This window comes from Sus scrofa, chromosome 6 (genome assembly GCF_000003025.6).
Source record: "Sus scrofa isolate TJ Tabasco breed Duroc chromosome 6, Sscrofa11.1, whole genome shotgun sequence".
NCBI lineage: Eukaryota > Metazoa > Chordata > Mammalia > Artiodactyla > Suidae > Sus > Sus scrofa.
The window spans coordinates 13,202,252-13,217,745 of NC_010448.4; the positions used below are offsets into that span (position 1 = coordinate 13,202,252).

At 49.6% G+C, this 15,494-nt stretch overlaps 1 protein-coding gene across 7 annotated transcripts in view; it reads left to right on the forward strand.

Moving 5' to 3' along the window:
- Positions 1-15,494, forward strand: part of PDPR (pyruvate dehydrogenase phosphatase regulatory subunit) — a 43,225-nt gene that overhangs the window by 14,875 nt on the left and 12,856 nt on the right. For 6 of the 7 annotated variants that reach the window (XR_002344505.1, XR_002344507.1, XR_002344506.1 and 3 more), the window contains exons 4-14: positions 2,647-2,728; positions 2,825-2,988; positions 3,876-3,997; positions 5,744-5,861; positions 6,603-6,752; positions 7,045-7,237; positions 9,756-9,880; positions 11,969-12,124; positions 12,587-12,720; positions 13,099-13,247; positions 13,714-13,826. Coding sequence is in view for 2 of the 7 variants with exons in the window: in XM_021093788.1 (XP_020949447.1) it covers positions 2,647-2,728; positions 2,825-2,988; positions 3,876-3,997; positions 5,744-5,861; positions 6,603-6,752; positions 7,045-7,237; positions 9,756-9,880; positions 11,969-12,124; positions 12,587-12,720; positions 13,099-13,247; positions 13,714-13,826 (1,506 nt within the window). In the remaining 5 variants the exon portion in view is untranslated. Of the gene's footprint in view, positions 1-2,646; positions 2,989-3,875; positions 3,998-5,743; positions 5,862-6,602; positions 6,820-6,965; positions 7,238-9,755; positions 9,881-11,968; positions 12,125-12,586; positions 12,721-13,098; positions 13,248-13,713; positions 13,827-15,494 lie in introns of all 7 variants that reach the window. The other variant, XM_021093789.1, reaches the window with a different exon arrangement.

Consider the following 15,494-nt stretch of genomic DNA (forward strand, 5'->3'; position numbering starts at 1 on the left):
TGGAGTTCCCACTGTGAATCAGCGGGTTAAGGACCTGGCATTGTCTCTGTGGTGGCATGGGTTCGATTCTCAGCCCAACACAGTGGGTCAGGGATCCAGCATTGCTGCTGCTGCGCCTCAGGTAGCAGTTGAGGCTCAATTTGATCCCTGGCCTGGGAATTTCCATATGCCATGGATGTGGCTGGGGAAAAAAAAAAGAAATTCCATGTTAATCCTCTGAAAATACTTGATGAGAGTGGTGTGCTTTGTACTGGGAATTACTGATCATCCAGGAGTTCTTATTACATGAATAGTAGTTTCTGCAGCGCTTCTTTTCAATGCAGGATAATTCTGTCAGGTGATAAACCTGATAATCTATACGTTTCAATAACCTTTTCAAAGCATTGCACATATTACTTGATCTTCCAGTAAGGAAGGGTCATTCTTTTACACGTGAAAAAACTAGATGTGAGTCAATTAAGCCAGTTTACTAAGTCAGGGACATATCAATTTAAAAAATTATTTCATTGGTTATAAGGAACTTGGAAAAGTTCTAAACTTGTAATAAGTTATATACTTATTATGGTAAATGTGAATAATACAGAAATACAAAAATAAAAACGTGGAGTTCCCGTCGTGGCGCAGTGGTTAACGAATCCGACTAGGAACCATGAGGTTGCGGGTTCGGTCCTTGGCCTTGCTCAGTGGGTTAACGATCCGGTGTTGCCGTGAGCTGTGGTGTAGGTTGCAGACGCGGCTCGGATCCTGCGTTGCTGTGGCTCTGGCGTAGGCTGGCGGCTACAGTTCCGATTCAACCCCTAGCCTGGGAACCTCCATATGCCGCGGGAGTGGCCCAAGAAATGGCAGAAAGACAAAAAATAAATTAAAAAATTAAAAAAAAAATAAAAACGTGATCCTCTCCACTCAGTACTCACCAAAAGGTTATCATTCTATGGTTAGTTTGTATTTGTTTACAGGTGTACTTTTTTTTTTTTTAACCATAATGAGATTATATTAAGCATATTGCTATGTGTACTGTGTACCTTGTTTTTGCCACTTAAGAATGTCTTGTACAAACATATACATGCCTAGGATTTTTTATTGTAATAGTATTTAATTGCAGATGTAAGGTTGCAAACTTAAGTGATACCCATACGAGATTGGTAAGATAAAATGGAACATCCACACAAAGCACCACTAGCTAGATTTAAAAGAATGAGGACGAGGTTAGTGAACCGCTGGGGAGTGACCGCTGGAACACATTGCTAAATGGGCAAAGCAGGGCATTAGAGAGTATATACGATGTGCTACTTTTGTGTGATGGTAAGAAATAAGAAAATATGTGAATGTATACTTACTTATGCAAACAACGAACGGTGGGAAGGATACCAGGAAGGTTACCTCCCGGAGTCAGTGGGAACAGGCTGCAGGGTCGGGTGTGTGTGTCGGGGGTTGATAATTCTGGCCTGACTTCATGTGGTCTTGACTTTTAGAATGATGTGAACCTTTTGCCAACTAAAACATAAAATGATAAAATGAAGCCATCGGGATGGGGGGAAACCTACAGCAGAAAACTACCAGAAGTAACGTAATTATATTTCGTTTGAATACATATTGCTTTACTCTAGGGGTAAAAGAACTCACCCAGAGACTTCTGACCATAGGATTTGTCTTTACCCTCAGTCCACGTCACAAGGAACAGATGTGAACAAACATGGACCTGTAATCAGCACATGTGTTTTTCAAGTAGTATGGACGCTTCTGTTTGTGTGTATCCTAAAGTTCAGCAAAGAAGTAAATAGATTGAGGTTACATCTACCACCTTTAAAAATCAGGCTCTGAAATTTCAGTTCTGCAAACATGGCAGTGAAGGGCACAGTTATCTGATGATTTCAAAGGAATAAGAAAATATTTAAGTGATCCTGACTGTATTTCCCTTTAAAAAGTTACCTGATTGAGTCAAGTGTTTTTTCTTCATGGGACCCAAGAGCCACTGCATTCTGGGAGGATTGTCATTGACCCGTGTGTAATAGTGGTTATATCTGGTACGTGGATTGCAAACAAGAAGAATTGACTCTGGCTGACTTGGGCAAAACGGAGTTTGTTGGAGGGCCGTTAGGGGTCTGCAGAGTTGTCAGGAGGCTGCCAATTGGAGCCAGGTGGAGGCCAGGGTGTGGGGACCCAAGAGCAGCCAGTCCCTTGGCTGGCACAGGAATAGTCTGGCCAGGACGCTGCTGCCACAGAGATGAGGGACTTGCAGCCAGTCCCCTCCTTGCTCAGGACTGAGGATCCAGGAGGGTCAGGTGGGCTGACTTAGGTCACAGGCTGCTGGCTGTACTGAGGGGGCTGGTGTGGTGAGCAGCCTTCCACCAGGGTTACACGCCCACCGAGAAAGCACAGGAGTGAAGAATAGATGGGTCACAGTTACCTCTCCCCCCAGAAAGGTTTGTTCAGCAGTGGCGCCCTTCTTCTCTATCGTGAGTGATTTTAGGTACAGGAGCATCTCATTTGATCCTCACAAAACTCTGGTGAGAGTGTGTGGTTGGTGGTGGTGCAGGACTCAGCCCAGGTCTCCTGCTTTCCGGTCTAGGGGGTTCGCCACTCTGCCCTGACCCCGACCGCACGCCTGGCCTGGTCTGTCTCAGTTTGGGCCGTTCTTCCTTGCAGGTTACATAAGGACGGGCTCCATCTTTCTGGCCCAAACTCAGGACCGCCTGATCTCCCTGAAGCGCATCAACTCAAGGCTGAAGTACGTATGCGCTAGAAGCCTGTCCTGACTGTACTGTCAGCTGACCTCTGCCGCAGGGGCCAGCGAATGTCCTTGTCCCCCTGTGTTCTGTGGCAGTGTTATAGGCATCCCTTCCGAGATCGTCTCCCCCAAGAGAGTGGCTGAACTTCACCCTCTCCTCAACGTGCACGACCTGGTGGGGGCCATGCATGTTCCCGAGGACGCGGTGGTGTCCTCCGCCGACGTGGCTCTTGCCCTGGCGAGTGCCGCCTCCCAGAACGGTAAGCAGCTTTGGGGGTTTGGAAGGAAGGGTCGACTGAGAGAGTGTCCCACAGCAGGCAGGACGCCAGCCAGCTTCCATACTGGAACACTGGCTCTTAGCTCTTAGTATTTTTTTTTTTTTTTTTTTTTTTTTTTGGCTTTATGCCATTTCTTGGGCCGCTCCCACAGCAACTCGGGATTGGAGCCGCGTCTACAACCCATACCACAGCTCACGGCAACGCCTGATCCTTAGCCCACTGAGCAAGGCCAGGGATTGAACCCGCAACCTCATGGTTCCTAGTCGGATTCGTTAACCGCTGAGCCATGACGGGAACTCCTTAGCATTTTTGTTTTCACGTAAGATGTCTTAGTAAATATTTTCCTGAGGGCCACAGTTTTCTTACTAAAGTCCCAAGGCACTGCTCTTAGTACTCCTTGCAGCACTTTCGATGTAAGGGCATTTTATTTCCCCACAGGACTTGAGCAGCTCCACGGGTGAGACACACCTTGGGGTTTAATCCACAGCTCGGATGATGTCCTGCTGTTGGAATGAATGAGGCGAAGGCTTGTCAGTGTCAGGGGCATTGCACACTGGGGATGAACTGGTTCGTGGTGTAGGCAGATGGGGATTTAAGATGCCCTGTTGAACGTGTCCTCTGCTGCCCGTTCTGTGATTCCTCGCAGGCAATGACGTGCTCCAGTCGCTTTTCAAGGGGCCTGGTATTCCCCTCGCTCTTGGGAAGGGCCCATTTCCACGGTCTCAGGACGAGGTTCCAGGGGTGTTTGGTTTTTAAAGCTAAAGCATCAGCCTGGCCTTTTCCTTGTTGGTTGAGTTGAGGGTCTGCCGCAGGCGCCTCATCCTGAAACATCAGATGGTGACACCAACTCTCTCTTTCCCGTGGAACAGGTGTTCAGATCTATGACCGCACAAGCATTCTTCACGTTATGGTCAAAAAAGGTCAAGTCACTGGTGTGGAGACAGATAAAGGACAGATCCAGTGCCAGTATTTTGTCAACTGTGCTGGTCAGGTAGGTTAGCAGCAGTACTGGGTCCTGCATTTTCTTACTGAACTTTTGTCTCCAGGTATTTTTGGTGTAGAGACCTAAGGTTAATTCTGTGACAGAAGAAACAGAAGTCAGGGCCCATGTTGTTTCTTGTCTGGACGGGAAGACTCAGAATTCGCGCACCCCAGGTCGGACCCCTGTGCTTCCTCCTCACGCAGAAGCACAGGGGACCTTTCCTCCCTCCGCCCTGGCAGGTGGGCGCTGTCCTGGTCAGGAAGGCGGGGAAGCAGCTGGGCATTGACTTAAATCAGTCCTCGGCTTCAGAGCTCTCGGTGGTGGTGCCTTTCATCCTGCCACCCAGCAGGGAAGTGTTAGGCTGTTCTATTGTGTTGGGAACATGGACGGAGTTTCCACTGAAGGCAGATTGGTCCATTGCCTCCCACTCAGTAGTCCTAAGGGGATCCAGAAGTATTTCTGTCACGTGAATTTCTTTGCTTTTCATTTTTTATTTTTATTTATTTCTTATCTTTTTCTAGGGCCGCACCCATGGCATATGGAGGTTCCCAGGCTAGGGGTCGAATTGGAGCTGTAGCCACCAGCCTACACCAGAGCCACAGCAATGCCAGATCCAAGCCTCGTCTGTGACCTACACCACAGGTCACAGGAACACTGGCTCCTTAACCCAGTGAGCAAGGCCAGGGATCGAACCTGCATCCTCATGGTTCTTAGTCTGATTGGTTAACCACTGAGCCACGATGGGAACTCCTTCTTTGATTTTTAAATTTTATTTTTTTCCCCTTTTACAGCCACAACCTTGGCATATGGAAATTCCCAGGTTGGGGGTCAAATCAGAGCTGCAGCTACAGGCCTATGCTGTAGCCATGGCAACACTGCATCCTAGCCGCATCTGCGACGGGCAACGCTGGATTCTTAACCCAGTGAGCAAGGCCAGGGATTGAACTCACATTCTCATGGAGACCATGTCAGGTCCTTAACCCGTGAGCCACAATGGGAACTCCAGTTTTTTTGTTGTTGCACCTGGTACATGTGGAAGTTCCCTGGACCAGGATTCAAACCCTTGCTACAGCACTGACACAAGGAGTCCCCTTTCTGGCTCAGCAGTTAATGAATCCGACTAGGATCCATTAGGATGCCGGTTCATCCCTGGGTCTCCATCAATGGGTTAAGGATCCAGCACTGCCGGGAGATGTGGTTGTAGGTCACAGACACAGCCTGGATCCCGAGGTGCTGTGGCGTAGGCCAGCAGCTGTGGCTCCAGTTTGACCCCTAGCCTGGGAACTTTCATATGCTGCCAGAGCAGCCCTAAAAAAGAAAAAAAAGGAAAAAAAAAGTTAAAAAAAAAAACCCCAGTGACTTAAGCCACTGCACTGACAGCCCCGGATCCTTAACCTGCTGCGCCACAAGAGAAAGCAAACTCCCATGCGAAGTTCTTTATGGCTGGGACTTGGGGTTGGTCGTTGAGACCAGGCGTTTTTGTTAAAGGGCCTCACGGCTGCCCACGAGCTCCTTTGACCAGCTGGTTGCCCTGCCTTCTGTGATCCGAGAGCAGATTCTGCGGTTTAAAGGGTACAGAGTGTGGCTCGCCGTCTGATCGTTGTATACAGCAGGCTGGGACCTGGCTTCTTGCAGCCGACAGGGTGGCAAGAGCGCACAGAAGCCACTTGAAGTTCAGCCCTTTTCCAGGGGCTGGACTTGCTCATTTGTCTTTCTGTTCCTCTTCCACCCACAAATCAACCTGTCCGTTTGTAGTGGGCATACGAGCTGGGTCTGTCCAACGAGGAGCCGGTTAGTATCCCGGTCCATGCCTGCGAACACTTCTACCTTCTGACTCGCCCCTGGGAGACCCCTCTGCAGAGCAACACACCAAGTGAGGACCTGCGCTTTGTCTTCCATCTCGTTTCCTTGCCCCGGTCTGTCCTCTGCAAAGGCTGCCGTCCCGCTGAGGACAGGCCGTGCCCGGGAGAGTCTCGTCTCTTCCAGAGCATGGGACAGGGAGGGGACCCCATTCTGGCCTGACTTTAATGACTCTTCGAGGAAGGGTGGCCCGGACGGGCCTTCCGCTGGAGCCGTTGGCTTGGCTCTCTGCCAGCTAGCTGGCGACCCAAACGGAGGTCTACACTGAGCCTGTTTGCGAAGTTAGCGAGGTCTTGACTGGGTGCTGGACGCTGTGGAGGCGTCCTGGGTGAGCTCTAAACTCGGGCTGTTAACCGAGTCCCTCCTGGGGCCTCGGCCCGGGTGTGGTGGCACCTTGAGGCCCTCAGCCCTGGAGCGGGCTCTGCAGCCCCCACTCCCACCGGGCTTTCACGTGGCACCGGGCCGGTCGGGCAGTTTGACTCGGAGAACTAGTCAGAGCTTCTAGGGACGCGATCAGGCTCGGGATCACCTGAGGAACGTTCTGCACTGTGAGAGTGTGTGTGGGGGGTCCCCCATGACCCGGAGAGGGTTTTAAGCGAACGGATGCCTGTGTCCGCGGGGGGGTGCTGTCTGGTTGAGAAGGCCAGTCCCGGGTGTTGCTGTTTGGCGCTCTCTGCCCAGGAGCCCGCCGGCTCGCCTCTGAAGCCCGTCTCTCCCCTCTGCTCCCCGCTCCCTTGTCGTTTCTCTTCCTCAGCTGTGGTGGATGCTGACGGCAGAATTTACATCCGCAACTGGCAGGGCGGCATCCTGTCCGGGGGCTTCGAGAAGAACCCGAAACCGATTTTCACCGAGGGCAAGAACCAGCTGGAGATTCAGAATCTGCAGGAAGACTGGGATCACTTTGGTGTGTGAACGAGCTCATGACAGGAATGCCTGATACTTGTCTGCGATGCTTTAATTTCCTAAGCGTTGTAAGGAATAGTTCCTTCCTTGGTCTTTGTAACAAGCCTGAGGGCAGTTACCCAGTTTGCCTGTTGTAAGGTTGCGTTTGCTGACGAGCAGGTTCGAGGAACTAAAACCATGTAAAGGAAGCTCTGGCTTCTTGCTTGCCACTTAGAGTCACCGCTGACACTGAGGCTGGGAGGAGGCCTCTTTGGTGCAGAGAGCTGAGGACTCTGGGTCTGGTTTCGCCGTAGAGCCCCTGCTGAGCTCCCTCCTGCGCAGGATGCCGGAGCTGGAGCGTCTGGAGATCCTGAAGCTGGTCAACTGCCCCGAGACCTTCACCCCAGACATGAGGTGCATCCTGGGCGAGTCTCCTTCCGTGCGGGGCTACTTCGTCCTGGCGGGAATGAACTCCGCCGGCCTTTCGTTTGGCGGAGGAGCGGGGAGGTAAGTGCTCCAGCCCGGCTTGCTGGGCTCCTCCTCTCTGGAGGTGCTTCCTGTTCACATGGTCTGGGACATACTCAGTCCAGGGTGTTCGGAGGAAGAGGAAGACCCGGTAGTGACAGAGCTGTCCCCTTCAAGGTACTCACCGGGGGGAGGCTCTCCCCGGCTTCCGGAAATGTCACTGTGCCGAGCGTTTGTGGGATTCCTCTTTCGGAGTCAGCCCGGAGCCTGGGGGATGTTCTTTTGAACTACTTAGGGTCATAACAAATGTTGGTCCTTTAAATGCGTAATTGAGTTTGGAAACAGCCACGTGTCAGGGAGGTGGAAGATCATGCTGATTACACAAGTTCTTATTTTTAAAATTTGTACTAATAAAAATTAAGCTAGTGTTGAAAGGACAAATACTATATAATTCCACCTTGAATACTTAAGAGTAGTCTAGTTCCTAGAACTGCAATGGTGGTTGCCAGGGACTGGGGCGAAGAGGACTGGGGAGTGTCTACTTGGTGGATAGAGACTTTGATTTTGGAAAGATGGAAAGACTTCTGGAGATGGATGGTGGTGATGTAGGTGATATGAAAATACTTAACGTCATTGACGTATATATTTGAAAATGGTTGAGATGGGAAATTTTATGTTGTGTGTATTTTACCACAATTAAAAAAAAATTTAGAAGATCCCATCGTGGCTCAGTGGTTAACAAATCTGACTAGGAACCATGAGGTTGCAGGTTCAATCCTTGGCCTTGCTCAGTGGGTTAAGGATCCAGCATTGCCGTGAGCTGTGGTGTAGCTCGCAGATGCAGCTCACATCCCCGTTGCTGTGGCTCTGGTGTAGGCTGGCGGCTACAGCTCCGATTTGACCCCTAGTCTAGAACCTGCATATGCCGCGAGTGCGGCCCTAGAAAAGACAAAAAAAATTTTTTTTTTGATTAATGGACCAGTATTCCTTTCCTTTATTTTCCTTTTCTTTCTTTACTTCTTCTTTTTTTTTTTTTTTTTTTTTTGTCTTTTTAGGGCCATACTGGTGGCATATGGAGGTTTCCAGGCTAGGGGTCGAATTGGAGCTGTAGCCGCAGGCCTGCGCCACAGCCACTGCAATGCCAGATCTGAGCCACATCTTCAACCTACACCACAGCTCATGGGAATGACAGATTCTTAACCCCCCGAGCGAAGCCAGGGATAGAGCCTGTGTCCTCATGGATCCTAATGAGATTTGTTTCTGCTGAGCTCCCCTTTCTTTTTTATCTCTTTTTTTTTGGCTGTGCCGTAACGTGGGTTATTGAGTTCCCAGACTAGGGATCAAACCCGGGCCACACTGGTGAAAGCACTGAGTCCTAACCACTACCAGGGAACTCTCTGGACTAGTACTTTTTTTTTAACTAATTTTTTTTTTTTTTTTTTTTTTTTTTTTTTTTTTTGAGTCATGCCTGCAGCATATGAAAGTTCCCAGGCTAGGAGCCAAATTGGAGCTGTAGCAGACGGCCTGTGCCACAGCCACATGGGAACCAAGCCACATCTGGGACCTACACCACAGCTTGCGACAATGCTGGATCCTTAACCCACTGAGCAAGGCCAGGGATCAAACCCATATCCTCATGTTTTCTAGTCATGTTCTTAACCTGCTGAGCCACAACAGGAACTCCTAAAACTAGATTTTATCTGTGAATTTTTATTTACTTGCTTTGTTTTATGACTTTTTTCTTTCCTTTTTTTGGCCACCCCACGGCATATGGAGTTCCCAGGCCAGGGATCATATTCGAGGCACAGCTTCGACCTAGTGCACCAATGCTGTATCTCAAACCCACCCCACTGGGCTGGGGATGGAACCTGCTTCCCAGCATTCCCCAGATGCCGCTGATTCCGTAGCACCATGGTGGGAGCCCCTGACTTTTTTTTTTTTTAACTGAAGACTGCACCCATGGCACATGGAAATTCCCAGGCCAGAGATTGAATCAGGCCTCAGCCATGACCTAAGCCACAGCTGCGGCCACATGGGGTCCTTTCACCCACTGCTTGGGGCTGGGGATCAGACCTGCACCTCTGCAGCGACCTGATCTGCTGCAGTCTGATTCTTAGCCCCCTGCACCACAGTGGGAACCTCTGGGTCAGTATTGTTATGTGAGTTGTGGAGTGGCTTTGAAAAGAGTTAGGGAATAGAAGTTACCAACGAAACGTTTGGAGCAAAGGAGATACAGCCAGATGACTGTCTTCTCCTGAGGCGACTGTTTTACAGAACAAAAGCCCCTGGATGTATAAATATGGAGTACACTTGTACGTATATTTTCCTCTTATTTCTTGATAGTTGTGGCTTATCTCAGATACTTTTTAGGGTATCATTAGAGCGGATACCCTCATAGTGTTCTTGTTAGAGCGGTAGATGGATCCAGTTTGTTTCTTCCAGAAGTTAAGGAAATTGCCCATAATTGCTCAGCGCATCTACCACAGGATAGGGTCTCTCGATTCAGTTGCTGCTTGATTCCTGGTCCAGTGCTGGGAGTGTTGCCCATCTGTCTACACAGGTACCTCGCTGAGTGGATGGTGCATGGCTATCCCTCAGAAAGCGTCTGGGAACTGGACCTGAAGCGTTTTGGAGCCCTCCAGAGCAGCCGCACCTTTCTTCGACACCGGGTCATGGAAGTCATGCGTAAGTGAAGCTTTATCCCTCCTGCCCCTGGTTGTCGGCATCTGCCCAGCGGCCTGTGCGCGCATCCAGAGGAGCAGGTGCTTCCGCGGTTCTTTAGTAATTGCTTCAAGTTGGGCTTCTGGTGTTTGGCTGTTTTTTTTTTGTTTTTTTTTTGTCTTTTTGCCATTTCTTGGTCCGCTCCCGCGGCATATGGAGGTTCTCAGGCTAGGGGTTGAATTGGAACTGTAGCTGCCAGCCTACGCCAGAGGCGCAGCAATGCGGGATCCGAGCCGGGTCTGCGACCTACACCACAGCTCATGGCAACGCCGGATCCTTAACCCACTGAGCAAGGCCAGGGATCGAACCCGCAACCTCGTGGTTCCTAGTCGGATTCGTTAACCACTGTGCCACGACAGGAACTCCTGGTGTTTGGCTGTTTGAGGCCTGTGTTGAAGGTCCTATGTCCATGGGACGTTTATGGAGCATTTTCCTTAGTGATTGTACCTTGTTTACCTCTGGGACCAGGAAGGTGGACTGAGATGCACAGGTGGTAATTCCTGTCAGACTCCTGGCAGCATCTTCTTGCACTTTCCCCGCCTCCTTGCACTTGGCTCTGTCAGAGCGAATGCCTTCACTCCCTGCTTGGTCTTTGCGAAGATGGTGTGCTTCCCAAAGCAGAGGCTTGGCCACGTTCGTCTCAAAGCTTCAGGCCTCTTTGAGTGACTCTCATTTACCCATCATGTGCTGGCAAGATAGGAAACCACTTTTTACGTAAAAAGAGAGCATACCTTCTTGCTCTTTCTCTTTGTTTCTGTTTTCCTCTGATTTTGAAGAATTGACCTCTTTTTAACTTGTTACTCTACCTCGTTTTGGTTTTATTTTCCAGTGAGCCCTCTAGAGACAACTTTTCTTTCACGAATTGAACCAAAACAGATGGTAATTTCATTTTTCCGTGCTGAGGAGCTATTCTCAGATTGCCAACATATGGATAAAGATCTTGGACATGTTTATGGTCAGGGCTAAGTTTCTACGTTGCCTGTGGCCACCATTCTTGGTTAAGGATAGACTGTTAGTTACCTCAGTTACCTGGAGCTTCCGCGCACGGTGAGGCCTTTGACCCCTGTGTGCTCACTTTTGGCTTGAGGCAGTTCAAGGGCTTGGTAAGCAGTATGTGTGACTGCTAAGGGTCTTTATTTTTAGCAGCTGTCTTGGTTACAGTGTGAACTGTTATAAGTCTAGGTTTGCACGGCCATAGTTACTTTGGAACCTGTGCAAATCATAACCGGGCCAGAGCTGCTTCTTGATGATACAGCACTTTCGGTGGCTGTGTCTGGTTCTCCTAAGATGGAAGTCGGAGGCGTAATAGCAAATGGGGAGGGGAAAGGAGAGCCTAAAGCCCCAGGGAAGGACCCCAGCGTGCGTGGCCGCCTTCATCTCCTGGCCTCCCTCCACGCTGACGTACCTCTCGTCTGGCCTCGTGTGATGTTTTCTCTCTGGAAGGGACTAGAGAGCGTATTCTCTCTGGATATTTTTACTTGTTGCCATTGCAGATTGGACATTAGGAGAACTGAATTCTGACCCTAGCTTTGTTATGTGAATAATGTCACTGGGACAATACTGTGCAACCTGTCAGATTTCAGAGCCACCAAATCAAGGTATGCTGTGTGTCCTTTCACTTGAGGAATGGTTACATATTAGGAAGCGTGTGTGACAGGTCTGAGGCTCCAACAGCACAGGCACTGGCAAGAATCAGGTGCCATTTTTTCATACTTTGTAGCCACCTATGTCCCTTATGGGGCTTCAGCAAGGTTCAGAACTATGACCTTTCTCCCATTGTTTCTACCTACGTATTTGGAGCAGTGATTATGAACAAAGACCCAGGGTCAATATATGACTCAGAGCTGCGTAACTCCATGGGGGGGCGGTGCCAGCTCTTTGAATGGGATCCTTTCTTCTGGATCTTGCCTGTTATGCTGGGTACTGTTTGGCAGATGAGACTACAGCAGCTTGGAAAGCATGCTCTTGGGAATAGGAGCAACCCAGTCTCAAGAATATCGGGTGCTCAGCTCCGTGGCCTGGGCTTTCAGAGACTGTTGTTATCTTTCCCAGCTCTGTTGTATGATCTGAAGGTTCCCCGTTGGGACTTCCAGACCGGGAGGCAGTTACGGACCTCTCCTCTCTATGACCGGCTGGATGCGCAAGGAGCCAGGTGGATGGAGAAACATGGATTTGAGAGGCCCAAGTACTTTGTGCCGCCAGACAAGGGTAAGAAGGCACATGCTCATTTTTGTTCTTTTTTTGGTCCTGATGATGATAAACCTTGTTTTCATTTATTTATGTGTTGTGTGTCTTTTTAGGGCCACACCCGCAGCATATGGAAGTCAGGGCTAGGGGTTGAATCAGAGCTACCGCTGCTGGCCTAGGCCATAGCAACACGGGCTCTGAGCCGCATCTGCGACCTACACCACAGTTCACGGCAGCACCGGATCCTTAACCCATTGCATGAGGCCAGGGATCGAACCTACGTCCTCCTGGATACCAGTCAGATTCGTTTCTGCTGAGCCGCAACGGGAACTCCAAACCTTGTTTTTAAATGTATATAGCTAGACTGTGTTTCTGGGAGAATAAATAATAAAAATCTACTACACTCTACTAAGCTACCAAGGAGACGCCCCAGTACAAATCCACTCCTTTTCTGTCTTCCTTTGGTTTCTCTCTGTCCTGCAGACCTCCTGGCCTTGGAGCAGAGCAAGACTTTCTACAAGCCAGACTGGTTTGAGATTGTGGAGTCTGAAGTCAAGTGCTGTAAGGAGGCCGTGTGTGTCATCGACATGTCCTCCTTCACAAAGTTTGAAATAACAGTAGGTATTTGGGAACCAGAAGAACAGATTTGGCGTGTTTATTGAATGCCTCCTGTTTTTCATCTGTCACTTCAAAAGTGATTCTGTAACAACTCTGGCATATTTTAGTGTTTCACCTGTATTAGAACATTTTTCTGGAATGTTTAGCTCTGTGTTTCTATTGCTTTATCTGCGTGCAGAGGCCCACTTATCACTAGAATCAATAGCTCACTTTGCCTGCAGCTCCTTGCAGTGGACTAAACCTACACATGATGTCGCACAAGCCCCGGTTAATTGGTTAATCGATTCTTCTCAGCAAGCGGCCCTGCTCGTCAGGTTGCGTGACCCGGCCAGAGAGTCTTACGTTTGTTCTCTCTGCTTGCTTCCCTAACCCTCCAGTCCACTGGGGATCAGGCGTTAGAAATTCTCCAGTACCTGTTCTCCAACGACCTTGACGTGCCCGTGGGCCACATCGTGCATACCGGCATGCTCAACGAGAGTGGAGGATATGAAAATGACTGCAGCATAGCCCGGCTGAGCAAGCGCAGGTGAGCCGGCTGCCGCCACCGCTCTGCAGACCCCGCTCCGCCCCCGGCCCCTCTTGGCTGTGGCAGAGCATCAGCTCACTTCTCCAGGAAACCGTAATTATTCCGAGCACAGAAAGCCATTGTATTAACTCAAGGCCAGTTCGTTAGCAGCCCAACCCCCAAAAAATCACCAGGAAAAAAACCCCACCAGATTCATTAAAACTCCCCGTGGAAAAATGAGTTCCTCCCCTGGGAGAAGATGCCGCATCTCAGGCGAGCGGGTCTGTGTGATACCTTGGCACTGGCAGGAAGCCCAAATCTTCTGTTTCGCTCTGACGTTGTCTCCTGGAAGTACATGCTCTTGGGCTTCCCTGGAAGCTAAGGGATCGTTTGCCCCACTCGTTGCTTTGAAACTACCTGAAAATTGAGTGCTTCCTGATCACTCTCCTGCTGCCTGGTTTTGATTATTTTTGGGTCCCACTTCCAGTTTCTTCATGATTTCTCCAACTGACCAGCAGGTCCACTGTTGGGCCTGGCTGAAGAAATACATGCCAGAAGACAGCAACCTCATTCTAGAGGACGTCACCTGGAAATACACTGGTAAGGGGGCGCTCTGGGACCAGCCGAGTGAGAAAAGGCCAGATGAGTCACATTGATCCAGATCTGTCTTCTCCATTTGCCTTCTCTATATTTGAAAAATGCGGAGTTCCCATTTGAACCCGACAATGTCTGCGAGAATGTATGTTTGATCCCTGGTCTCGATCAGTGGGTTAAGGATCCGGCATTGCCCTGAGCTGCGGTGTAGGTCACAGACTTGGCTCCCATCCTGTGTTGCTGTGGCTGTGGCATAGGCCAGTGGCTACAGCTCTGATTCAGTCCCTATCCTGGGAACTTTGATAAGGCCGCAGTTGCAGCCTTAAAAAGAAGTAAAAAGAAGAAGCTTAGAATAGGCTCTTGGTCATAGAAGATTGATCTCTAATGCTTCCACATATTTTTATTTAGTTTTTATTTTGGCCTCGCTTGTGGCATGCGGAAGTTCCCAGGCCAGGGATTGAACCCGCTCAGTCACTTGGGAACTCCGTTGTTGTTGTTTTTAAATAGCTCTTTCTGCATCTGATTCCAAGTCTTTTTTGTTTTTAAGTAATGGTAAATTCCTTTGTCATTATTAATTGTTTATTCCCCATATTTTTATAAGTGTGGAATGAGTTAGTGCTTTCGTTTCTGTGTGTTGTATTCACTGCTATATCCCCCTACAGCCAGCATATAGGAGTGCAAATATTTGTTGAATAACTCTTTTTTTGAAGTATTTTACTGAGTTGCCGTGGTGGCTCAGCGCTAAAGGACCCGACTAGTATCCATGAGGGCCCAGGTTCAATCCCTGGCCTTGCTCAGTGGGTTAAGAGTCCCGAGGTGCTGTGGCTGTGGCATAGGCTGGCAGCTATAGCTCCTATTCAACCCCTAGCCTGGGAACTTCCACATGCTGCAGGTGCGGTCCTAAAAAAAGAAAAAAGTATATTTATTACCTAAGAATTTTCTTCGAAATTTCCCCTTAGGTTTTTTTTTCTTTTTTTAATGAGTAAATAATTTTTCAGGGTGATTTTCTGATTGTCTCTTCCTCAGCAGTCCTCTCAGGGAGCAGCACCTCCTCTTCTGCCACCTGATTCCAGCTTTAACCCCTTCCCTACCTCCCACTCAGTGGACTCCTGCCCCAGCTTCCTCCAGGCCCTCCTCCCCAGTTCACTGTGGGAGCAAAGATGACTACCTTCTTGCTACCAGATTGGGAAACTATAGACGCTTATTGAAGCAAGGCTGTTTTCTGGTCCACTTGAGGGTATTTGCTGTGTAGTTGGCTTGGATGTGACAGAATCCAGGCTGGCTGGGCAGCTCTCCTCAGGGCTCTCCTGGCACTGATTTGGGTTTGGTGCTTTTTCCATCGTGTAGCCACACTGCGGAGAGGGGAACAGGAATTGTGCGGGGGGTTTATGGCCAGCCCTAGGCGTGGGCTCCTGACCTCTGGCCTCATGATCCGGGTCTAGCTGCAGGGAGGCTGTGGAGGTTTGTCCTCCGTGTACCTGGGAAAGGGAAACACGCGGCCAGGCTCTCAAGTGCTAGGAGTCAGCAGCTGCATTAAGCAGCCCTGTCAAGGGAAGTGTATTTGCCAGAATCAGGGGCCACTCTGGGGTTGGCTGGGCAGAGAGACGCTATCACGGGCTTGCCACCCAGCCCTGGCATGGGTGAGCAAGGCCAGAAGACACCTTTCCCAGTGGC